At 47.7% G+C, this 25269-nt stretch overlaps 1 protein-coding gene across 1 annotated transcript in view; it reads left to right on the forward strand.

Moving 5' to 3' along the window:
- Window positions 1–24209, forward strand: part of LOC135545150 (BTB/POZ domain-containing protein KCTD16-like) — an 86738-nt gene extending 62529 nt beyond the window's left edge. Inside the window, exons 2-3 of the mRNA XM_064972784.1 lie at window positions 23615–23833; window positions 23965–24209. Coding sequence (XP_064828856.1) covers window positions 23615–23833; window positions 23965–24209 — 464 coding nt within the window. The remainder of the gene's footprint in view (window positions 1–23614; window positions 23834–23964) is intronic.
- Window positions 24210–25269: the final 1060 nt, after the last annotated feature.

A 25269-nucleotide genomic window follows, 5' to 3' on the forward strand; every position in this document is an offset into this window, starting at 1 on the left:
CAAGGTGTGGTCGTCTAGGAACAAGGCGTGGTCATCTAGGAACAAGGTGTGGTCATCTAGGAAGAAGGCGTGGTCATCTAGGAACAAGGCCTGGTCGTCTAGGAACAAGGCCTGGTGTCTAGGAACAAGGCCTGGTCGTCTAGGAACAAGACGTGGTCGTCTAGGAACAAGACGTGGTCGTCTAGGAACAAGGCCTGGTGTTCTAGGAACAAGGCCTGGTTGTCTAGGAACAAGGCGTGGTCGTCTAGGAACAAGACGTGGTCTTCTAGGAACAAGGCCTGGTGTTCTAGGAACAAGGCCTGGTCATCTAGGAACAAGGCCTCGTCATCTAGGAACAAGGCGTGGTCATCTAGGAACAAGGTGTGGTCATCTAGGAACAAGGCCTGGTGTTCTAAGAACAAGGCCTGGTCGTCTAGGAACAAGGGTGTGGTCATCTAGGAACAAGGCCTGGTGTTCTAAGAACAAGGCCTGGTCGTCTAGGAACAAGGCGTGGTCGTCTAGGAACAAGGCCTGGTCGTCTAGGAACAAGGCCTGGTCGTCTAGGAACAAGGCCTGGTCGTCTAGGAACAAGGCGTGGTCGTCTAGGAACAAGGCCTGATTCGTCTAGGAACAAGGCCTGGTCATCTAGGAACAAGGCCTCGTCATCTAGGAACAAGGCGTGGTCATCTAGGAACAAGGTGTGGTCATCTAGGAACAAGGCCTGGTGTTCTAAGAACAAGGCCTGGTCGTCTAGGAACAAGGCGTGGTCATCTAGGAACAAGGCCTGGTCGTCTAGGAACAAGGCCTGGTCGTCTAGGAACAAGGCCTGGTCGTCTAGGAACAAGACCTGGTCGTCTAGGAACAAGGCCTGGTCGTCTAGGAACAAGGCCTGGTTGTCTAGGATCAAGGCCTGGTCGCCTAGGAACAAGGCCTGGTCGTCTAGGAACAAGACCTGGTCGTCTAGGAACAAGACCTGGTCGTCTAGGAACAAGGCCTGGTCGTCTAGGAGCAAGGCCTGGTCGTCTAGGAACAAGGCCTGGTCGTCTAGGAACAAGGTGTGGTCGTCTAGGAACAAGACGTGGTCGTCTAGGAACAAGGTGTGGTCATCTAGGAACAAGGTGTGGTCGTCTAGGAACAAGGCCTGGTCGTCTAGGAACAAGGTGTGGTCGTCTAGGAACAAGACGTGGTCATCTTGGAACAAGGCGTGGTCATCTAGGAACAAGGTGAGGGCTAGGAACAAGGTGTGGTCGTTTTCTAGGAACAAGCGTGGTCGGCTAGGAACAAGGTGTGGTCATCTAGGAACAAGGTGTGGTCGTCTAGGAACAAGGCCTGGTCGTCTCGGAACAAGGTGTGGTCGTTTTCTAGGAACAAGCGTGGTCGTCTAGGAACAAGGTGTGGTCATCTTGGAACAAGGCGTGGTCATCTAGGAACAAGGTGTGGTCGCCTAGGAACAAGGTGTGGTCGTCTAGGAACAAGACGTGGTCGGCTAGGAACAAGGTGTGGTCGGCCAGGAACAAGGTGTGGTCGTCTAGGAACAAGACGTGGTCGGCTAGGAACAAGTTGTGGTCGTCTAGGAACAAGGTGTGGTCGGCTAGGAACAAGGTGTGGTCGGCTAGGAACAAGCGTGGTCGTCTAGGAACAAGATGTGGTCGTCTAGGAACAAGACATGGTCGGCTAGGAACATGGTGTGGTCGTCAGGAACAAGGTGTGGTCGTCTAGGAACAAGACGTGGTCGTCTAGGAACAAGGCCTGGTCATCTAGGAACAAGGCCTGGTCGTCTAGGAACAAGGCGTGGTCATCTAGGAACAAGGTGTGGTCATCTAGGAACAAGGCCTGGTGTTCTAAGAACAAGGCCTGGCCGTCTAGGAACAAGGAGTGGTCGGTTAGGAACAAGGTGTGGTCGTCTAGGAACAAGGCGTGGTCATCTAGGAACAAGGTGTGGTCATCTAGGAAGAAGGCGTGGTCATCTAGGAACAAGGCCTGGTTTCTAGGAACAAGGCCTGGTCGTTTTCTAGGAACAAGGCCTGGGTCTAGAACAAGACGTGGTCGTCTAGGAACAAGACGTGGTCGTCTAGGAACAAGGCCTGGTGTTCTAGGAACAAGGCCTGGTTGTCTAGGAACAAGGCGTGGTCGTCTAGGAACAAGACGTGGTCTTCTAGGAACAAGGCCTGGTGTTCTAGGAACAAGGCCTGGTCATCTAGGAACAAGGCCTCGTCATCTAGGAACAAGGCGTGGTCATCTAGGAACAAGGTGTGGTCATCTAGGAACAAGGCCTGGTGTTCTAAGAACAAGGCCTGGTCGTCTAGGAACAAGGTGTGGTCATCTAGGAACAAGGCCTGGTGTTCTAAGAACAAGGCCTGGTCGTCTAGGAACAAGGCGTGGTCGTCTAGGAACAAGGCCTGGTCTTCTAGGAACAAGGCCTGGTCGTCTAGGAACAAGGCCTGGTAGTCTAGGAACAAGGCGTGGTCGTCTAGGAACAAGGCCTGGTCGTCTAGGAACAAGGCCTGGTCATCTAGGAACAAGGCCTCGTCATCTAGGAACAAGGCGTGGTCATCTAGGAACAAGGTGTGGTCATCTAGGAACAAGGCCTGGTGTTCTAAGAACAAGGCCTGGTCGTCTAGGAACAAGGCGTGGTCGTCTAGGAACAAGGCCTGGTCGTCTAGGAACAAGGCCTGGTCGTCTAGGAACAAGGCCTGGTCGTCTAGGAACAAGAGTCTAGGAACAAGGCCTGGTCGTCTAGGAACAAGGCCTGGTCGTCTAGGATCAAGGCCTGGTCGCCTAGGAACAAGGCCTGGTCGTCTAGGAACAAGACCTGGTCTTCAGGAACAAGACCTGGTCGTCTAGGAACAAGGCCTGGTCGTCTAGGAGCAAGGCCTAACCGTCTAGGAACAAGGCCTGGTCGTCTAGGAACAAGGTGTGGTCGTCTAGGAACAAGACGTGGTCGTCTAGGAACAAGGTGTGGTCATCTAGGAACAAGGTGTGGTCGTCTAGGAACAAGGCCTGGTCGTCTAGGAACAAGGTGTGGTCGTCTAGGAACAAGACGTGGTCATCTTGGAACAAGGCGTGGTCATCTAGGAACAAGGTGTGGTCGGCTAGGAACAAGGTGTGGTCGTCTAGGAACAAGACGTGGTCGGCTAGGAACAAGGTGTGGTCGGCCAGGAACAAGGTTTGGTCGTCTAGGAACAAGACTTGGTCGTCTTCTAGGAACAAGACGTGGTCGTCTAGGAACAAGGTGTGGTCGTTTTCTAGGAACAAGGTGTGGTCGTCTGTTTTGAACAAGACCTGGTCGTCTAGGAACAAGACGTGGTGTCTAGGAAACGTGGTCGGCTAGGAACAAGGTGTGGTCGGCCAGCAACAAGGTGTGGTCGTCTAGGAACAAGACCTGGTCGTCTAGGAACAAGACGTGGTCGTTTTCTAGGAACAAGGCCTGGTCATCTAGGAACAAGGCCTGGTCGTCTAGGAACAAGGTGTGGTCGTCTAGGAACAAGGCCTGGTCATCTAGGAACAAGGCCTGGTCCTAGGAACAAGGCGTGGTCATCTAGGAACAAGGTGTGGTCATCTAGGAACAAGGCCTGGTCATCTAGGAACAAGGCCTGGTGTTCTAAGAACAAGGCCTGGTCGTCTAGGAACAAGGTGTGGTCATCTAGGAACAAGGCCTGGTCATCTAGGAACAAGGCCTGGTGTTCTAAGAACAAGGCCTGGTCGTCTAGGAACAAGGTGTGGTCATCTAGGAACAAGGCGTTGTCATCTAGGAACAAGGTGTGGTCATCTAGGAACAAGGCCTGGTGTTCTAAGAACAAGGCCTGGTCGTCTAGGAACAAGGTGTGGTCGTCTAGGAACAAGACGTGGTCATCTAGGAACAAGGCCTGGTCGCCCAGGAACAAGGCGTGGTCGTCTAGGAACAAGGTGTGGTCATCTAGGAACAAGGCCTGGTCGTCTAGGAACAAGGCCTGGTCGTCTAGGAACAAGGTGTGGTCAGTCTAGGAACAAGGCCTGGTCTTCGTTCTAGGAACAAGGCCTGGTCGTCTAGGAACAAGGCCTGGTGAAGTCTAGGAACAAGGCCTGGTCGTCTAGGAACAAGGTGTGGTCGTCTAGGAACAAGGCCTGGTCGTCTAGGAACAAGGCCTGGTCGTTTTCTAGGAACAAGGTGTGGTCGTCTAGTAACAAGGCCTGGTCATCCAGGAACAAGGCATGGTCGTCTAGGAACAAGGCCAGAAACCAGATAATAGCATCATACACATTTCAGGGCTTCGTTGAAATTATTTGTGATGTTGCTATTGGCTGAGCAGAGAAGTTGACTTCGGAGGTGTGTTATGGGGTTTTGTGAAACATCATGAATGGAGTTTTGTGAACGATATAAAGAAATATGATGCTTTACATTTTCAGCGAAGTCAACACAACTAACAGCTCCATGTATCTTCTAGGATAAATCTATGTTGCCTCACATATATCATATTCCAGAACCATTAGAGAGGCTGCATGTGTGGGGCTCTTCTGCAGAGCAGAGCTACCTCGCTGACTTACTGACTGTGTGTGAGCAATCTCATCAATAACAGAGGGGGAGAGGTAGAGGAGATGTGAGGAGGGGAGAGGTAGAGGAGAGGAAGAGGAGGACAGAGGAGGGGAGTTGAGTGGAGAGGAAAGGTGATGGCGGGGAGGGGTAGAGGAGAGGAGTGCAGAGGAGTGGAGAGGTGAGGAGGGGAGGGGTAGAGGAAGAGGAGGGCAGAGGAGAGGAGCGGAGATGAGTGGAGAGGAGCGGTGGCAGGGGAGAGGTAGAGGAGAGGAAGAGCTGGGGAGAGGAGGGCAAAGGAGAGGAGGGGAGAGGAGGGGAGAGGAGTGGAGAGGGAAAAAGGAGAGGAGGGCAGGGCAGAGGAGAGGAGAGCAGGGAAGAGGAGAGGGCAGAGGAAAGGAGGGAGAGGTAGAGGAGTGGAGAGGATGGGAGAGGTAGAGGAGAGGTAGAGGAGAGGAGGGCAGAGGAGAGGAGGGGTAGAGGAGAGGAGGGCAGAGGAGAGGAGGGGAGAGGTAGAGGAGTGGAGAGGAGGGGAGAGGTAGAGGAGAGGAGGGTAGAGGAGAGGAGGGAGAGGAGTGGAGAGGGAAAGGAGAGGAGGGCAGGGCAGAGGAGAGCAGGGCAGAGGAGAGGGCAGAGGAAAGGAGGGGAGAGGTAGAGGAGTGGAGAGGATGGGAGAGGTAGAGGAGAGGTAGAGGAGAGGAGGGCAGAGGAGAGGAGGGGAGAGGTAGAGGAGAGGAGGGCAGAGGAGAGGAGGGGAGAGGTAGCGGAGAGGAGGGCAGAGGAGAGGAGGGGAGAGGTAGAGGAGAGGAGGGCAGAGGAGAGGAGGGGAGAGGTAGCGGGAGAGGAGGGCAGAGGAGAGGAGGGGAGAGGTAGAGGAGAGGAGGGCAGAGGAGAGGAGGGGAGAGGTAGCGGAGAGGAGGGCAGAGGAGATAGGGGAGAGGTAGAGGAGAGGAGGGCAGAGGAGAGGAGGGGGAGAGGTAGAGGAGTGGAGAGGAGGGCAGAGGAGAGGAGAGGATGGGAGAGGTAGAGGAGTGCAGAGGAGGGGGACCTTACAGGAGAGGAGAGTTCTGTACTGTGAAAGAATATAGCCTGGAATGTCACAAGGACATTCACCACCCCCTCTATCTCTCTATCTCTATCTCTCTCTCTCTCTCTCTCTCCCAGAAACCCACAATAGCATCATAGACATTTCAGGGCAGTTACGTGTTTTTTTTTCTGTGCTGTTGAAGGTTTATTTTCTATACAGAAAATTCACGATGGAAACAAACCTTTAACACGACAGAAAAAACCCACGTCATTTCAGGAAGAGGAATCTCTCTCACCTCCCCGTTCTCTCCTCTCTCTCCAGTAAAACGCCCATCATGCCTGGATGTTGGTGGGCACAGCCCCCGATGCAGTCTGATTCTCTTTCTGAGGAGGTGGTCTGATTTGCCTCTTTCCTCACAGACCCCGTCCCAAATTGCACCCTATTCCCTATTATAGTGCAGGACTCATAGGGCTCTGGTCAAAAGTAGTGCACTATATAGGAAATAGGGTGCCATTTGGGACTCCGCCATTGGATTAGTCATTTAAAAAGCTGTTAGCCACTGTCTCGCTCTCTCTCCGCTATCAGACTAATGCAATCACATCAACATGCAGAGATAAGGCTGTAATTACAGTGAAAAGCTGAGAGGCTCAAATCCCGGTTGAACTAAGCTCCCTGTTCCATATCAATTGGTGTACACACTGTCCACGTCCCAAATGGCACCCTATTCCATACATAATGCACTACGTTTCACCAGAGCTCTATGGGCCCTGGTCAAAAGTAGTGCACTGTGTTGGGAAATGACTCTGTGTAGGGTGCCATTTGGGACTTCCCACTGTATGCATGTGCTCTCTGCAGGTAATGGCCCAATGATTGCTCTGAGTGAGACCGTTATTACTGTTGAGACTAGAGCCTTATATTGGGAAAACAATTACATGTAGGATGTTTTTGTCCATTTAGACTGTCTATGCGTGAGTAGTTTGATTAGTGTTTAATATAGTTTTATTCGTGTAAGCCACGGAGAGCAGAGAGAAGTCCGTGTCGATGTCTTCCCAGCCAGGATATAGGAAATTGAAAAACAGAACTTGGAAAGTTGAAATGGAAAGTGTTTCATCAGGGGAGATACAAGGTCCTCGAAGACATGAGTGAATATAAAACAAATATGAAAATAAAACGTCCCAGCTGTAGTCTTCTGTTTTCATCCAAACCTTCCCAGCTGTAGTCTTCTGTTTTCCTCCTAACCTTCCCAGCTGTAGTCTTCTGTTTTCCTCCTAACCTTCCCAGCTGTAGTCTTCTGTTTTCATCCTAACCTTCCCAGCTGTAGTCTTCTGTTTTCCTCCTAACCTTCCCAGCTGTAGTCTTCTGTTTTCCTCCTAACCTTCCCAGCTGTAGTCTTCTGTTTTCCTCCTAACCTTCCCAGCTGTAGTCTTCTGTAGTCTTCTGCTTTCCTCCTAACCTTCCCAGCTGTAGTCTTCTGTTTTCCTCCTAACCTTCCCAGCTGTAGTCTTCTGTTTTCATCCAAACCTTCCCAGCTGTAGTCTTCTGTTTTCCTCCTAACCTTCCCAGCTGTAGTCTTCTGTTTTCCTCCTAACCTTCCCAGCTTTTGTCTTCTGTTTTCATCCTAACCTTCCCAGCTGTAGTCTTCTGTTTTCATCCAAACCTTCCCAGCTGTAGTCTTCTGTTTTCATCCTAACCTTCCCAGCTGTAGTCTTCTGTTTTCCTCCTAACCTTCCCAGCTGTAGTCTTCTGTTTTCATCCAAACCTTCCCAGCTGTAGTCTTCTGTTTTCATCCTAACCATCCCAGCTGTAGTCTTCTGTTTTCATCCTAACCTTCCCAGCTGTAGTCTTCTGTTTTCCTCCTAACCTTCCCAGCGTAGTCTTCTGTTTTCCTCCTAACCTTCCCAGCTGTAGTCTTCTGTTTTCCTCCTAACCTTCCCAGCTGTAGTCTTCTGTTTTCATCCTAACCTTCCCAGCTGTAGTTTTCTGTTTTCCTCCTAAACTTCCCAGCTGCAGTCTTCTGTTTTCCTCCTAACCTTCCCAGTCAATGTCTTCAGTTTTCCTCCTAACCTTCCCAGCTGTAGTCTTCTGTTTTCATCCAAACCTTTCCAGCTGTAGTCTTTTGTTTTCATCCTAACCTTCCCAGCTTTTGCCTTCTGTTTTCCTCCTAACCTTCCCAGCTGTAGTCTTCTGTTTTCCTCCTAACCTTCCCAGCTGTAGTCTTCTGTTTTCATCCTAACCTTCCCAGCTGTAGTCTTCTGTTTTCATCCAAACCTTCCCAGCTGTAGTCTTCTGTTTTCATCCTAACCTTCCCAGCTGTAGTCTTCTGTTTTCCTCCTAACCTTCCCAGCTGTAGTCTTCTGTTTTCATCTTAACCTTCCCAGCTGTAGTCTTCTGTTTTCCTCCTAACCTTCCCAGCTGTAGTCTTCTGTTTTCCTCCTAACCTTCCCAGCTGTAGTCTTCTGTTTTCCTCCTAACCTTCCCAGCTGTAGTCTTCTGTTTTCATCCAAACCTTCCCAGCTGTTGTCTTCTGTTTTCATCCTAAACTTCCCAGCTGTAGTCTTCTGTTTTCCTCCTAACCTTCCCAGCTGTAGTCTTCTGTTTTCATCCAAACCTTCCCAGCTGTAGTCTTCTGTTTTCATCCTAACCTTCCCAGATGTAGTCTTCTGTTTTCATCCTAACCTTCCCAGCTGTAGTCTTCTGTTTTCATCCTAACCTTCCCAGCTGTAGTCTTCTGTTTTCCTCCTAACCTTCCCAGCTGTAGTCTTCTGTTTTCCTCCTAACCTTCCCAGCTGTAGTCTTCTGTTTTCATCTTAACCTTCCCAGCTGTAGTCTTCTGTTTTCCTCCTAAACTTCCCAGCTGTAGTCTTCTGTTTTCCTCCTAACCTTCCCAGCTCAATGTCTTCAGTTTTCATCCTAACCTTCCCAGCTGTAGTCTTCTGTTTTCATCCAAACCTTCCCAGCTGTAGTCTTTAGTTTTCATCCTAACCTTCCCAGCTGTAGTCTTCTGTTTTCCTCCTAACCTTCCCAGCTGTAGTCTTCTGTTTTCCTCCTAACCTTCCCAGCTGTAGTCTTCTGTTTTCATCCAAACCTTCCCAGCTGTAGTCTTCTGTTTTCATCCTAACCGTCCCAGCTGTAGTCTTCTGTTTTCATCCTAACCTTCCCAGCTGTAGTCTTCTGTTTTCCTCCTAACCTTCCCAGACGTAGTCTTCTGTTTTCCTCCTAACCTTCCCAGCTGTAGTCTTCTGTTTTCCTCCTAACCTTCCCAGCTGTAGTCTTCTGTTTTCATCCTAACCTTCCCAGCTGTAGTTTTCTGTTTTCCTCCTAACCTTCCCAGCTGCAGTCTTCTGTTTTCCTCCTAACCTTCCCAGTCAATGTCTTCAGTTTTCCTCCTAACCTTCCCAGCTGTAGTCTTCTGTTTTCATCCTAACCTTCCCAGCTGTAGTCTTCTGTTTTTTTCCCAGCTGTAGTCTTCTGTTTTAATCCAAACCTTCCCAGCTTTTGCCTTCTGTTTTCCTCCTAACCTTCCCAGCTGTAGTCTTCTGTTTTCCTCCTAACCTTCCCAGCTGTAGTCTTCTGTTTTCATCCTAACCTTCCCAGCTGTAGTCTTCTGTTTTCAATCAAACCTTCCCAGCTGTAGTCTTCTGTTTTCATCCAAACCTTCCCAGCTGTAGTCTTCTGTTTTCCTCCTAACCTTCCCAGCTGTAGTCTTCTGTTTTCATCGTAACCTTCCCAGCTGTAGTCTTCTGTTTTCCTCCTAACCTTCCCAGCTGTAGTCTTCTGTTTTCCTCCTAACCTTCCCAGCTGTAGTCTTCTGTTTTCCTCCTAACCTTCCCAGCTGTAGTCTTCTGTTTTCATCCAAACCTTCCCAGCTGTTGTCTTCTGTTTTCATCCTAAACTTCCCAGCTGTAGTCTTCTGTTTTCCTCCTAACCTTCCCAGCTGTAGTCTTCTGTTTTCATCCTAACCTTCCCAGCTGTAGTCTTCTGTTTTCATCCTAACCTTCCCAGCTGTAGTCTTCTGTTTTCCTCCTAACCTTCCCAGCTGTAGTCTTCTGTTTTCCTCCTAACCTTCCCAGCTGTAGTCTTCTGTTTTCCTAACCTTCCTAGCCTTCTGTTTTCATCCAGCTGTAGTCTTCAGTTTCTGTTTTCCTCCTAACCTTCCCAGCTGTAGTCTTCTGTTTTCATCCAAACCTTCCCAGCTGTAGTCTTCTGTTTTCCTCCTAACCTTCCCAGCTGTAGTCTTCTGTTTTCCTCCTAACCTTCCCAGCTGTAGTCTTCTGTTTTCCTCCTAACCTTCCCAGCTGTAGTCTTCTGTTTTCCTCCTAAACTTCCCAGCTGTAGTCTTCTCTTCTGTTTTCCTCCTAACCTTCCCAGCTGTAGTCTTCTGTTTTCAATCCAAACCTTCCCAGCTGTAGTCTTCTGTTTTCATCCAAACCTTCCCAGCTGTAGTCTTCTGTTTTCCTCCTAACCTTCCCAGCTGTAGTCTTCTGTTTTCATCGTAACCTTCCCAGCTGTAGTCTTCTGTTTTCCTCCTAACCTTCCCAGCTGTAGTCTTCTGTTTTCCTCCTAACCTTCCCAGCTGTAGTCTTCTGTTTTCCTCCTAACCTTCCCAGCTGTAGTCTTCTGTTTTCATCCAAACCTTCCCAGCTGTTGTCTTCTGTTTTCATCCTAAACTTCCCAGCTGTAGTCTTCTGTTTTCCTCCTAACCTTCCCAGCTGTAGTCTTCTGTTTTCATCCAAACCTTCCCAGCTGTAGTCTTCTGTTTTCATCCTAACCTTCCCAGCTGTAGTCTTCTGTTTTCCTCCTAACCTTCCCAGCTGTAGTCTTCTGTTTTCATCCAAACCTTCCCAGCTGTAGTCTTCTGTTTTCATCCTAACCGTCCCAGCTGTAGTCTTCTGTTTTCATCCTAACCTTCCCAGCTGTAGTCTTCTGTTTTCCTCCTAACCTTCCCAGACGTAGTCTTCTGTTTTCCTCCTAACCTTCCCAGCTGTAGTCTTCTGTTTTCCTCCTAACCTTCCCAGCTGTAGTCTTCTGTTTTCATCCTAACCTTCCCAGCTGTAGTTTTCTGTTTTCCTCCTAAACTTCCCAGCTGCAGTCTTCTGTTTTCCTCCTAACCTTCCCAGTCAATGTCTTCAGTTTTCCTCCTAACCTTCCCAGCTGTAGTCTTCTGTTTTCATCCAAACCTTCCCAGCTGTAGTCTTTTGTTTTCATCCTAACCTTCCCAGCTGTAGTCTTCTGTTTTCCTCCTAACCTTCCCAGCTGTAGTCTTCTGTTTTCCTCCTAACCTTCCCAGATGTAGTCTTCTGTTTTCATCCAAACATTTCCAGCTGTAGTCTTCTGTTTTCATCCAATCCTTCCCAGCTGTAGTCTTCTGTTTTCCTCCTAACCTTCCCAGCTGTAGTCTTCTGTTTTCATCCAAACCTTCCCAGCTGTTGTCTTCTGTTTTCATCCTAAACTTCACAGCTGTAGTCTTCTGTTTTCATCCAAACCTTCCCAGCTGTTGTCTTCTGTTTTCATCCAAACCTTCCCAGCTGTAGTCTTCTGTTTTCATCCAAACCTTCCCAGCTGTTGTCTTCTGTTTTCCTCCTAACATTCCCAGCTGTAGTCTTCTGCTTTCATCCAAACCTTCCCAGCTGTAGTTTTCTGTTTTCCTCCTAACCTTCCCAGCTGTAGTCTTCTGTTTTCCTCCTAACCTTCCCAGCTGTAGTCTTCTGTTTTCATCCTAACCTTCCCAGCTGTAGTTTTCTGTTTTCCTCCTAAACTTCCCAGCTGCAGTCTTCTGTTTTCCTCCTAACCTTCCCAGTCAATGTCTTCAGTTTTCCTCCTAACCTTCCCAGCTGTAGTCTTCTGTTTTCATCCAAACCTTCCCAGCTGTAGTCTTTTGTTTTCATCCTAACCTTCCCAGCTGTAGTCTTCTGTTTTCCTCCTAACCTTCCCAGCTGTAGTCTTCTGTTTTCCTCCTAACCTTCCCAGATGTAGTCTTCTGTTTTCATCCTAACCTTCCCAGCTGTAGTCTTCTGTTTTCATCCTAACCTTCCCAGCTGTAGTCTTCTGTTTTCATCCTAACCTTCCCAGCTGTAGTCTTCTGTTTTCCTCCTAACCTTCCCAGCTGTAGTCTTCTGTTTTCATCCTAACCTTCCCAGCTGTAGTCTTCTGTTTTCCTCCTAACCTTCCCAGCTGTAGTCTTCTGTTTTCCTCCTAACCTTCCCAGCTGTAGTCTTCTGTTTTCATCCAAACCTCCCCAGCTGTAGTCTTCTGTTTTCCTCCTAACTGTAGTCTTCTGTTTCCATCCTAACCTTCCCAGCTGTAGTCTTCTGTTTTCATCCTAACCTTCCCAGCTGTAGTTTTCTGTTTTCCTCCTAACCTTCCCAGCTGTAGTCTTCTGTTTTCATCCAAACCTTCCCAGCTGTAGTCTTCTGTTTTCATCCTAACCTTCCCAGCTGTAGTCTTCTGTTTTCATCCTAACCTTCCCAGCTGTAGTCTTCTGTTTTCCTCCTAACCTTCCCAGCTGTAGTCTTCTGTTTTCCTCCTAACCTTCCCAGCTGTAGTCTTCTGTTTTCATCCAAACCTTCCCAGCTGTAGTCTTCTGTTTTCATCCTAACCTTCCCAGCTGTAGTCTTCTGTTTTCATCCTAACCTTCCCAGCTGTAGTCTTCTGTTTTCATCCAAACCTTCCCAGCTGTAGTCTTCTGTTTTCCTCCTAACCTTCCCAGCTGTAGTCTTCTGTTTTCATCCTAACCTTCCCAGCTGTAGTCTTCTGTTTTCCTCCTAACCTTCCCAGCTGTAGTCTTCTGTTTTCCTCCTAACCTTCCCAGCTGTGTCTTCTGTTTTCCTCCTAACCTTCCCAGCTGTAGTCTTCTGTTTTCATCCAAACCTTCCCAGCTGTTGTCTTCTGTTTTCATCCTAAACTTCCCAGCTGTAGTCTTCTGTTTTCCTCCTAACCTTCCCAGCTGTAGTTTTCTGTTTTCATCCTAACCTTCCCAGCTGTAGTCTTCTGTTTTCATCCAAACCTTCCCAGCTGTAGTCTTCTGTTTTCATCCTAACCTTCCCAGCTGTAGTCTTCTGTTTTCCTCCTAACCTTCCCAGCTGTAGTCTTCTGTTTTCATCCTAACCTTCCCAGCTGTAGTCTTCTGTTTTCCTCCTAACCTTCCCAGCTGTAGTCTTCTGTTTTCATCCTAACCTTCCCAGCTGTAGTCTTCTGTTTTCCTCCTAACCTTCCCAGCTGTAGTCTTCTGTTTTCATCCAAACCTTCCCAGCTGTAGTCTTTTGTTTTCATCCTAACCTTCCCAGCTGTAGTCTTCTGTTTTCCTCCTAACCTTCCCAGCTGTAGTCTTCTGTTTTCCTCCTAACCTTCCCAGTCAATGTCTTCAGTTTTCCTCCTAACCGTCCCAGCTGTAGTCTTCTGTTTTCATCCTAACCTTCCCAGCTGTAGTCTTCTGTTTTCCTCCTAACCTTCCCAGCTGTAGTCTTCTGTTTTCATCCTAACCTTCCCAGCTGTAGTCTTCTGTTTTCATCCAAACCTTCCCAGCTGTAGTCTTCTGTTTTCATCCAAACCTTCCCAGCTGTAGTCTTCTGTTTTCATCCTAACCTTCCCAGCTGTAGTCTTCTGTTTTCCTCCTAACCTTCCCAGCTGTAGTCTTCTGTTTTCATCTTAACCTTCCCAGCTGTAGTCTTCTGTTTTCCTCCTAACCTTCCCAGCTGTAGTCTTCTGTTTTCATCCTAACCTTCCCAGCTGTAGTCTTCTGTTTTCCTCCTAACCTTCCCAGCTGTAGTCTTCTGTTTTCATCCAAACCTTCCCAGCTGTTGTCTTCTGTTTTCATCCTAAACTTCCCAGCTGTAGTCTTCTGTTTTCCTCCTAACCTTCCCAGCTGTAGTCTTCTGTTTTCATCCAAACCTTCCCAGCTGTAGTCTTCTGTTTTCATCCTAACCGTCCCAGCTGTAGTCTTCTGTTTTCATCCTAACCTTCCCAGCTGTAGTCTTCTGTTTTCCTCCTAACCTTCCCAGACGTAGTCTTCTGTTTTCCTCCTAACCTTCCCAGCTGTAGTCTTCTGTTTTCCTCCTAACCTTCCCAGCTGTAGTCTTCTGTTTTCATCCTAACCTTCCCAGCTGTAGTTTTCTGTTTTCCTCCTAAACTTCCCAGCTGCAGTCTTCTGTTTTCCTCCTTACCTTCCCAGTCAATGTCTTCAGTTTTCCTCCTAACCTTCCCAGCTGTAGTCTTCTGTTTTCATCCAAACCTTCCCAGCTGTAGTCTTTAGTTTTCATCCTAACCTTCCCAGCTGTAGTCTTCTGTTTTCCTCCTAACCTTCCCAGCTGTAGTCTTCTGTTTTCCTCCTAACCTTCCCAGCTGTAGTCTTCTGTTTTCATCCAAACCTTCCCAGCTGTAGTCTTCTGTTTTCATCCCAACCGTCCCAGCTGTAGTCTTCTGTTTTCATCCAAACCTTCCCAGCTGTAGTCTTCTGTTTTCATCCTAACCGTCCCAGCTGTAGTCTTCTGTTTTCATCCTAACCTTCCCAGCTGTAGTCTTCTGTTTTCCTCCTAACCTTCCCAGACGTAGTCTTCAGTTTTCCTCCTAATCTTCCCAGCTGTAGTCTTCTGTTTTCATCCAAACCTTCCCAGCTTTTGTCTTCTGTTTTCATCCAAACCTTCCCAGCTGTAGTCTTCTGTTTTCATCCAAACCTTCCCAGCTGTTGTCTTCTGTTTTCCTCCTAACATTCCCAGCTGTAGTCTTCTGCTTTCATCCAAACCTTCCCAGCTGTAGTTTTCTGTTTTCCTCCTAACCTTCCCAGCTGTAGTCTTCTGTTTTCCTCCTAACCATCCCAGCTGTAGTCTTCTGTTTTCATCCTAACCTTCCCAGCTGTAGTTTTCTGTTTCCTCCTAAACTTCCCAGCTGCAGTCTTCTGTTTTCCTCCTAACCTTCCCAGTCAATGTCTTCAGTTTTCCTCCTAACCTTCCCAGCTGTAGTCTTCTGTTTTCATCCAAACCTTCCCAGCTGTAGTCTTCTGTTTTCATCCTAACCTTCCCAGCTGTAGTCTTCTGTTTTCCTCCTAACCTTCCCAGCTGTAGTCTTCTGTTTTCATCCTAACCTTCCCAGCTGTAGTCTTCTGTTTTCATCCTAACCTTCCCAGCTGTAGTCTTCTGTTTTCATCCTAACCTTCCCAGCTGTAGTCTTCTGTTTTCATCCTAACCTTCCCAGCTGTAGTCTTCTGTTTTCCTCCTAACCTTCCCAGCTGTAGTCTTCTGCTTTCCTCCTAACCTTCCCAGCTGTAGTCTTCTGTTTTCCTCCTAACATTCCCAGCTGTAGTCTTCTGCTTTCATCCAAACCTTCCCAGCTGTAGTTTTCTGTTTTCCTCCTAACCTTCCCAGCTGTAGTCTTCTGTTTTCCTCCTAAACTTCCCAGCTGTAGTCTTCTGTTTTCATCCAAACCTTCCCAGCTGTAGTCTTTTGTTTTCATCCTAACCTTCCCAGCTGTAGTCTTCTGTTTTCCTCCTAACCTTCCCAGCTGTAGTCTTCTGTTTTCATCCAAACCTTCCCAGCTTTTGTCTTCTGTTTTCATCCTAACCTTCCCAGCTGTAGTCTTCTGTTTTCATCCAAACCTTCCCAGCTGTAGTCTTCTGTTTTCATCCAAACCTTCCCAGCTGTAGTCTTCTGTTTTCCTCCTAACCTTCCCAGCTGTAGTCTTCTGTTTTCATCCTAACCTTCCCAGCTGTAGTCTTCTGTTTTCCTCCTAACCTTCCCAGCTGTAGTCTTCTGTTTTCCTCCTAACCTTCCCAGCTGTAGTCTTCTGTTTTCCTCCTAACCTTCCCAGCTGTAGTCTTCTGTTTTCATCCAAACCTTCCCAGCTGTTGTCTTCTGTTTTCATCCCAAACTTCCCAGCTGTAGTCTTCTGTTTTCCTCCTAACCTTCCCAGCTGTAGTCTTCTGTTTTCATCCAAACCTTCCCAACTGTAGTCTTCTGTTTTCATCCCAACCGTCCCAGCTGTAGTCTTCTGTTTTCATCCTAACCGTCCCAGCTGTAGTCTTCTGTTTTCATCCTAACCTTCCCAGCTGTAGTCTTCTGTTTTCCTCCTAACCTTCCCAGCTGTAGTCTTCTGTTTTCCTCCTAACCTTCCCAGCTGTAGTCTTCTGTTTTCCTCCTAACCTTCCCAGCTGTAGTCTTCTGTTTTCCTCCTAACCTTCCCAGCTGTAGTCTTCTGTTTTCATCCAAACCTTCCCAGCTGTAGTCTTCTGTTTTCATCCAAACCTTCCCAGCTGTAGTCTTCTGTTTTCCTCCTAACCTTCCCAGCTGTAGTCTTCTGTTTTCATCCAAACCTTCCCAGCTGTTGTCTTCTGTTTTCATCCTAAATTTCCCAGCTGTAGTCTTCTGTTTTCCTCCTAACCTTCCCAGCTGTAGTCTTCTGTTTTCCTCCTAACCTTCCCAGCTGTAGTCTTCTGTTTTCCTCCTAACCTTCCCAGCTGTAGTCTTTTGTTTCATCCAAACCTTCCCAGCTGTAGTCTTTTGTTTTCATCTTAACCTTCCCAGCTGTAGACTTCTGTTTTGTTTTCATCAATATTTTAACTACTAACCTTCCCAGCTGTAGTCTTCTGTTTTCATCCAAACCTTCCCAGCTGTAGTCTTCTGTTTTCATCCTAACCTTCCCAGTCAATAGTCTTCTGTTTTTTTCCCAGCTGTTTTCTGTTCTACCTAACCTTCCCAGCTGTAGTCTTCTGTTTTCATCCAAACCTTCCCAGCTGTAGTCTTCTGTTTTCATCCTAACCTTCCCAGCTGTAGTCTTCTGTTTTCCTCCTAACCTTCCCAGCTGTAGTCTTCTGTTTTCCTCTTAACCTTCTCAGCACCTTCGCCTTCTTTCATTAGCTGGTCAGGTTCAGAAGACAGTAACATTTTATCTTGGTAAGGCGTCTACTGAAAAACATCCCATTCAGAGCATATCCAGAGGCTGTGTGTGTGTCTGTGTATGAGTGTTTCAGTGTGTATGAGGGCATATCCACAGGCAGTTGAACCACTGTCAGTTTTACTGCTCGTATCAATCCTCACTGACTGCAGGTCAAAAAGATATTCTGACCCACACAATTCACTCCACCCTCATCTCAGCAACCTCAATCTGCTCCTACTGCATGTGTAACACTCAAGATTAATGATATATTAAGTTTCGTCCCAAATGGCAACCCATACCCTTTAGATAGCCAAAAGTATGTACACATAGAAAAAAGGGTTCTTCGGATGTCCCCATAGGAAAACCCTTTTTGGTTCCAGGTGGAACCCTTTTTGATTCCAGGTAGATCTCTTTGTGGTTCCAGGTGGAGAACCCTTTTTGGTTCCAGGTGGAGAACCCTTTTTGATTCCAGGTAGATCTCTTTGTGGTTCCAGGTGGAGAACCCTTTTTGGTTCCAGGTGGAACCCTTTTTGATTCCAGGTAGAACCCTTTGTGGTTCCAGGTGGAGAACACTTTTTGGTTCCAGGTGGAACCCTTTTTTATTCCAGGTAGAACCCTTTGTGGTTCCAGGTGGAGAACCCTTTTTGGTTCCAGGTGGAACCCTTTTTGATTCCAGGTAGAACCCTTCGTGGTTCCAGGTGGGGAACCCTTTTTGGTTCCAGGTGGAACCCTTTTTGATTCCAGGTAGAACCCTTTTTGGTTCCAGGTAGAACCCTTTGTGGTTCCAGGTGGAGAACCCTTTTTGGTTCTAGGTGGAACCCTTTTTGGTTCCAGGTGGAGAACCCTTTTTGGTTCCAGGTGGAACCCTTTTTGATTCCAGGTAGAACCCTTTGTGGTTCCAGGTAAAACCTTTTTTGATTCCAGGTGGAACCCTTTGTGGTTCCAGGTAGAACCATTTAGGGCTTGCAGATGATGTATGATGCCTGCTGGCGGCCATATTGGAAGATCACCGCGTTAATTCTTCTGACAACAACAGCTGAGTGGCTACCCTAAGATGCATGATAACAGTGCCTAAAAAGAGTTGATTCTTCACCACGGTCATTTTCTGTGGAGTATTTGGCTGCTCTAACAAGGCAGGAAAGACAACAGGAAAATATATGTTTACAGATTCCCTGCAATCATGAAACACCGTTGGTGACACCAATAAGATAAGTCTCAAGAACTGTCGGAAAAGCCAAGAAACCTTTTTGTCCGTCAAGACCTGAAACTAGACAGCAGTCAGTACAGGGTCTGCTGTGATCATGTCATCACTGACTGGTCAGTCAAGACCTGAAACTAGACAGCAGTCAGTACAGGGTCTGCTGTGATCATTTCATCACTGACTGGTCAGTCAAGACCTGAAACTAGACAGCAGTCAGTACAGGGTCTGCTGTGATTATTTCATCACTGACTGGTCAGTCAAGACCTGAAACTAGACAGCAGTCAGTACTGGGTCTGCTGTGATTATTTCATCACTGACTGGTCAGTCAAGACCTGAAACTAGACAGCAGTCAGTACAGGGTCTGCTGTGATTATTTCATCACTGACTGGTCAGTCAAGACCTGAAACTAGACAGCAGTCAGTACAGGGTCTGCTGTGATCACTGACTGGTCATCAAGACCTGACTGGTCAGTACAGGGTCTGCTGTGATCATTTCATCACTGACTGGTCAGTCAAGACCTGAAACTAGACAGCAGTCAGTACAGGGTCTGCTGTGATCATGTCATCACTGACTGGTCAGTACAGGGTCTGCTGTGATCATTTCATCACTGACTGGTCAGTCAAGACCTGAAACTAGACAGCAGTCAGTACAGGGTCTGCTGTGATCATGTCATCACTGACTGGTCAGTCAAGACCTGAAACTAGACAGCAGTCAGTATAGGGTCTGCTGTGATCATTTCATCACTGACTGGTCAGTCAAGACCTGAAACTAGACAGCAGTCAGTACAGGGTCTGCTGTGATCATTTCATCACTGACTGGTCAGTCAAGACCTGAAACTAGACAGCAGTCAGTACAGGGTCTGCTGTGATCATTTCATCACTGACTGGTCAGTCAAGACCTGAAACTAGACAGCAGTCAGTACAGGGTCTGCTGTGATCATTTCATCACTGACTGGTCAGTCAAGACCTGAAACTAGACAGCAGTCAGTATAGGGTCTGCTGTGATCATTTCATCACTGACTGGTCAGTCAAGACCTGAAACTAGACAGCAGTCAGTATAGGGTCTGCTGTGATCATTTCATCACTGACTGGTCAGTCAAGACCTGAAACTAGACAGCAGTCAGTACAGGGTCTGCTGTGATCATTTCATCACTGACTGGTCAGTCAAGACCTGAAACTAGACAGCAGTCAGTACAGGTTCTGCTGTGATCATTTCATCACTGACTGGTCAGTCAAGACCTGAAACTAGACAGCAGTCAGTACAGGTTCTGCTGTGATCATGTCATCACTGACTGGTCAGTCAAGACCTGAAACTAGACAGCAGTCAGTACAGGTTCTGCTGTGATCATTTCATCACTGACTGGTCAGTCAAGACCTGAAACTAGACAGCAGTCAGTACAGGGTCTGCTGTGATCATTTCATCACTGACTGGTCAGTCAAGACCTGAAACTAGACAGCAGTCAGTACAGGGTCTGCTGTGATCATGTCATCACTGACTGGTCAGTCAAGACCTGAAACTAGACAGCAGTCAGTACAGGGTCTGCTGTGATCATTTCATCACTGACTGGTCAGTCAAGACCTGAAACTAGACAGCAGTCAGTACAGGGTCTGCTGTGATCATGTCATCACTGACTGGTCAGTCAAGACCTGAAACTAGACAGCAGTCAGTACAGGGTCTGCTGTGATCATTTCATCACTGACTGGTCAGTCAATTCGGATCAATTTCGAGTTTAGTTTAGCTATGCTAGCCAGGTATTACACAACAACACTACAGTAAATTAGCCATAATTAGCTAGCTGGATAGCTTGTAGTCTAGCTATTAGCATGTGTTGCGTGAGTTTCAAGTTTTGGGGAAGCAATTTTTCCACCATAAAAATGCACCTTTATAACAAAGGATTGCATGTCTCTATCATCGCATTTGCAGACTAATGTAGGTCTACTATTCCTAATGTGATGAGAAGACTGGATAGTGATAATTTAGGCTATTAATAAACTCCATTGGAGTCGGAGACAGAGGGAGTCATAGGAATTATAGGCTATGGCAGAGACATTTCTTTCCTTTGCACTGGAAAAATGTGGATTTTGATAAACATTTCATGCAATTCTACTACACTTTACATAGCTGGAGATATTAGCATAATCTTTTTTAATGTGATTGTAGTCGAGGCCTACTCTGCCGACACTGACAACAGATCAATAAAAACGACCTTGTCTTGAATGCAACCATGTAATCTAGGCCAAAATGGGGTCATGGCTAAAAGGATCCAGCTTTTGTCAAATTACCGTCAAAAGTATATATATTTTTGCATTTTAGCTAACCCTAACCTTTTTCCTAACCTTAACCGAATTCCCCTAACCTGCTGAGTAAATTCCCCTAACCTGCTGAGTAAATTTCCCTAACCTGCTAAGTAAATTTCCCTAACCTGCTAAGTAAATTTCCCTAACCTGCTGAGTAAATTTCCCTAACCTGCTGAGTAAATTTCCCTAACCTGCTAAGTCAATTCCCCTAACCTGCTGAGTAAATTCTCCTAACCTGCTGAGTAAATTATCCTAATCTGCTACGAAATGAAAAAAATGACATTAATATGACAACAGCTGGATCCCTTCTAGCCATGACCAAGAAAAGGGAGACATGAAGTCCATATAGCCCGGAGGACAATATTGTCCCAAAACCTCCAGTGGTTATCATATAATAACACAATAATCATTTGTTGAGAACTTTATTCATAAGAGGATGGAAAGTGTATGGACATTACAGCAGAGGACAAAGGCCTCAAAAGGATAGGATAACCTGCTGTGCTGACTATTAGTTGATCCAGCCCAACAATAGACACGAAAACACCTGAATGAATTAAACACAACCAAACACTTAAGAGCCCTGATGGTTTAGGTGACCTGACGATGTGATATTCTAACATTAGGTGTGCTTTTTATTTGTTTACGTACTGTAGGTTCGCCAGCTGACCTCTATCAAGAAACCTATGTCAAATGGATTCCCATTGTGAAGATGAGCAACGCTGCATTAGCATCAGTTTCTACTGTGAAGATGAGCAACGCTGCATTAGCATCAGTTTCTACTGTGAAGATGTATACTACTGTGAAGATGTACGCTGCATTAGCATAGTTTCCATCTACTGCATAGCATCAGTTTCTACTGTATATGTACCGATACCATTCTGTACCATCACTCATTCATATATCTTTATGTACATATTCTTTATCCCTTTACACTTGTGTGTATAAGGTAGTAGTTTTGGAATTGTTAGGTTAGATTACTCGTTGGATATTACTGCACTGTCAGAACTAGAAGCACAAGCATTTCGCTACACTTGCATTAACATCTGCTAACCATGTGTATGTGACAAATAAAATTTCATTTGATTTGATTTGAAGATGAGCAACTCTGCAGCAGCATCAGTTTCTACTGTGAAGATGAGCAACGCTGCATCAGTTTCTACTGTGAAGATGAGCAACGCTGCATCAGTTTCTTCTGTGAAGATGAGCAACGCTGCAACAGCATCAGTTTCTACTGTGAAGATGAGCAACGCTGCATCAGTTTCTACTGTGAAGATGAGCAACGCTGCATCAGTTTCTACTGTGAAGATGAGCAACGCATCAGCTGTGAAGATGAGCAACGCTGCATCAGTTGAAGATCTGCATCAGTTTCTATTGTGAAGATGAGCAACGCTGCATCAGTTTCTACTGTGAAGATGAGCAACGCTGCATCAGTTTCTGTGAAGATGAGCAACGCTGCATCAGTTTCTACCTGTGTAGATGAGCAACGCTGCAACAGCATCAGCATCACCTGCACTCTGGAGGGTCCGGGCTAAAGTGGTCATCCAGCCTGGAGGAGTGGTGCCAAGGCTGCGCACCAGAGCTCCAGTGCTCCCCCACAGCCCGGTTCATCTGGTGCCTCCTCTACGCACCAGGCCTCCTGTAGGTCTCCTCCTGGTGGGCCCTGTGGCAGCCCCACGCACCAGGCTGTCTCTCCGTCTCCTCCCTCCAGGGTCGCCCTCCTGTCCGGAGCTGCCAGAGTCGCCCTCCTGTCCGATGCTGCCAGAGTAGCCCTCCTGTCCGGTGCTGCCAGAGTAGCCCTCCTGTCCGGAGCCTGCAGTACAGCCCTTCAGTCCAGAGGCGCTCTTCAGTCCAGAGGCGCTCTTTAGTCCAGAGGTGCTCTTCAGTCCAGAGACGCTCTTCAGTCAAGATGCGCACTTCAGTCCAGAGGCGCCCTTCACTCCAGACTTGCCCTCCAGTCCGGAGCCTGCAGTGCAGCCCCTCAGTCCAAAGGCGCCCCTCAGTCCAGAGACGCCCTTCAGTCCAGTGGCGTCCTCCAGTCCGGGGCTCTCTACGAGGGTCTTCAGTCCGGGGTCGTCGGTGATGGTCCACGTCCCTCACCAGAGCCGCCACCGCGGAGTAATGCCCACCCAGACCCTCCCCTACAGGTTCAGGTTTTGCGTCCGGAGTCCGCACCTTTGGGGGGGGTACTGTCACGCCCTGACCGTAGAGAGCTTTTTATGTCTCTATTTTTGGTTTGGTCAGGGTGTGATTTGGGTGGGCATTCTATGTTCATGTTTCTATGTTTTCTATTTCTTTGTGTTTGGCCAGATATGGTTCTCAATCAGGGACAGCTGTCTATCGTTGTCTCTGATTGGGAATCATACCTAGGTAATGTTTTTCCCTCCTTCTGTGTGGGATCTTGTTCTTCATTTGTGACCAGGTAGTTTGCACTTACGAGACTGTTCGGTCGTTGTTTTCTTTATTGTTTTTGTTTTGTCTAAAAGTTTCACTTCAACAATAAATATTATGTGGAACTCAAGGAACGCTGCACCTTGGACTCATCCTTCCGATGACAGCCGTTACAACATGGGCTTGATCCTACCTGTCTTTCCAATTTGGTCCTGCTGTACATACTTACATGTACGCTACGGTCACAAGATGCATGCCTCCTTATTGTCCCTAGAATTTCTGAGCAAACAGCTGGAGGCAGGCTTTCTCCTATAGAGCTCAATTTTTATGGAATGGCATGCCTTTGGCAAAGTGGGTGGGGTTATATCCTGCCTGGTTGGCCCTGTCCAGGGGTATTGTGGGACGGTGCCACAGTGTCTCCCGACCCCTCCTGTCTCAGCCTCCAGTATTTATGCTGCAGTAGTTTATGTGTTGTGGGGCTAGGGTCAGTCTGTTATATCTGGAGTATTTCTCCTGTCTCAGTCTCCAGTATTTATGCTGCAGTAGTTTATGTGTTGTGGGGCTAGGGTCATTCTGTTATATCTGGAGTATTTCTCCTGTCTCAGTCCCCAGTATTTATGCTGCAGTAGTTTATGTGTTGTGGGGCTAGGGTCTTCTCGGAAGACCTGAGCTCTAGGACCATACCTCAGGACTACCTGTCCTCCAGTTTCAACTGTTCTGCCTGCAGCTATGGAACCCTGACCTGTTCACCGGACGTGCTACCTTGTCCCGGACCTGCTGTTTTGGACTCTCTCTCTCTACCGGACCTGCTGTCTCTAACTCTGAATGATCGGCTATGAAAAGCCAACAGACATTTACTCCTGAGGGGCTGGCCTGTTGCACCCTCTACAACCACTGTGATTATTATTATTTGACCCTGCTGGTCATCTATGAACGTTTGAACATCTTGGCCATGTACTGTTATAATATCCACCCGTCACAGCCAGAAGAGGACTGGCCACCCCTCAGAGCCTGGTTCCTCGCTAGGTTTCTTCCTAAGGTTCCTGCCGTTCTATGGAGTTTTTCCTAGCCAGCGTGCTTCTACCTCTGCATTGCTTGGTGTTTGGGGTTTTAGGCTGGGTTTCTGTGTAGCACTTTGTGACATCGGCTGATGTAAAAAGGGCTTTATAAATACATATGATTGGTTGATGTTCGACAAGCAGGTGTCCAAATACTGTTAGTAATGTATAGTTCATCCATCAGACTGCAGTCTCTATCTTCTTTTGTCACTTCAGTTATGGAAATCAGGTGTCATTCAAGGTGAAACTCAAAGTTGTGTGTTTGTGTGTCTACACACGTGTCTTCTCCAGGTGGCCCATCCAGGTGGTCCTCGTCCCACTGCGACTGCTGCTGCAAGAGCCACAGGAGCGAGCGTGAGGGAGAGAGCGGCACTTCTTTGAACGAGCTCTCTACTTCCTGTTCCGAGACCCAATCAGAAGCCAGCTCCCCTCAGGGCACTGTCATCTGTGGTTCCGTTAGCCGACAGCCTCACCCCATCGCCCAGACCCTGGAACGGCCACTGAAGAAAGGTGTGGGTGTACCTCTCCTCTTGTACCCCCTGTTTTACACCTTTCCTCTTGGATGACCTTGGGTGTTTTGAAAGGCATCTGTCAAATAAAATCTCTTGTTCTTCTTCTTCTCCTCCCCCTCCTTAATAAAGGTCCCGTTCAGCTGCTCCAGCCGTCGGAGGTGAGGAGGAAGACGGACCTGCTCCGTGTGAGGACCATGGGGATCAGGGAGCACCGGGACGCTGCAGCCAAGAGGAAGGCCAACAAGGAGAAGTTAACACCGGAGCAGGAGCTGGAGAGGTGCATCCAGGACTTCCACAGGATCAGAATTCCTGAACGCTTCCCGGAGAGGAAGTACATGTGGCAACAAGAACTGCTGAGGAAGTACCGTCTCTAAGGGGGAGGGAGGGAGGGAGGGAGGGGGGAGGGAGGAGGGGAAGGAGGGGAGGGGAAGGAGGGGAGGAAAGTTCGGACATGTGGGCAAGGGAGGGAGAACTGGGAGGAAGGAGGGGTCTCTAAGGGAGGGGAAGGAGGGTGGGAGGGAGGGAGGGGGGAAGGAGGGAGGGAGGGGAAGGAGGGGGAGGGGGAAGGAGGGTGGGAGGGAGGGAGGAGGGGAAGGAGTTCGGAGGGAGGGTGGGAAAGGGAGGGAGGGGACGGAGGGAGGGGAGGGCGGGAGTGAGGAGGGGAAGGAGGGTGCGGGAGGGAGGGTGGGAGGGAGGAAAAGGGAAGGAGGGGGAGGGAAGGAGGGTGCGGGCGGGAGGGAGGGTGGGAGGGAGGGAAAGGGAAGGAGGGGGAGGAAGGGTGGGAGGGAGGGAAAGGGAAGGTGGGGGAGGGAGGGAGGGAGGCGGGGAAGGAGGGGAGGGGGAAGGAGGGAGGCAGGGAGTTAGGGAAGGAGGGAAGGATAGAGCCCATTCCCAACAGTGCAGAGTTAAAAAGTAAGACAAATATTTGCACAAAAAAATGAAGTAATATCACAATAAAAACAATAACAAGGCTATAAACAAGGAGTACCAGTACTGAGTCACTGTCCAGGGGTATGAGGTAGTTGAGTTAATAACTACATTACACTACCATTCAAAAGTTTGGGGTCACTTAGAAATGTCCTTGTTTTTTTTAAGAAAAGCACATTTTTTGTCCATTAAAATAACATCAAATTGATCAGAAATAATGTTGGCATTGTTAATGTTGTAAATGACTATTGTAGCTGGAAACGTCTGATTTGAATGGAATATCTACATAGGTGTACAGAGGTCCTTTATCAGCAACCATCACTCCTGTGTTCCAATGGCATGTTGTGTTAGCTAATCCAAGTTTATCATTTTAAAAGGCTAATTGATCATTAGAAAACCATTTTGCAATTATGTTAGCACAGCTGAAAACTGTTGTACTGATTAAAGAAGCAATACAACTGGCCTTCCTTAGACTAGTTGAGTATCTGGAGCATCAGCATTTGTGGG

Source organism: Oncorhynchus masou, chromosome 9, assembly GCF_036934945.1.
Source record: "Oncorhynchus masou masou isolate Uvic2021 chromosome 9, UVic_Omas_1.1, whole genome shotgun sequence".
In the NCBI taxonomy this organism is placed as follows: domain Eukaryota; kingdom Metazoa; phylum Chordata; class Actinopteri; order Salmoniformes; family Salmonidae; genus Oncorhynchus; species Oncorhynchus masou.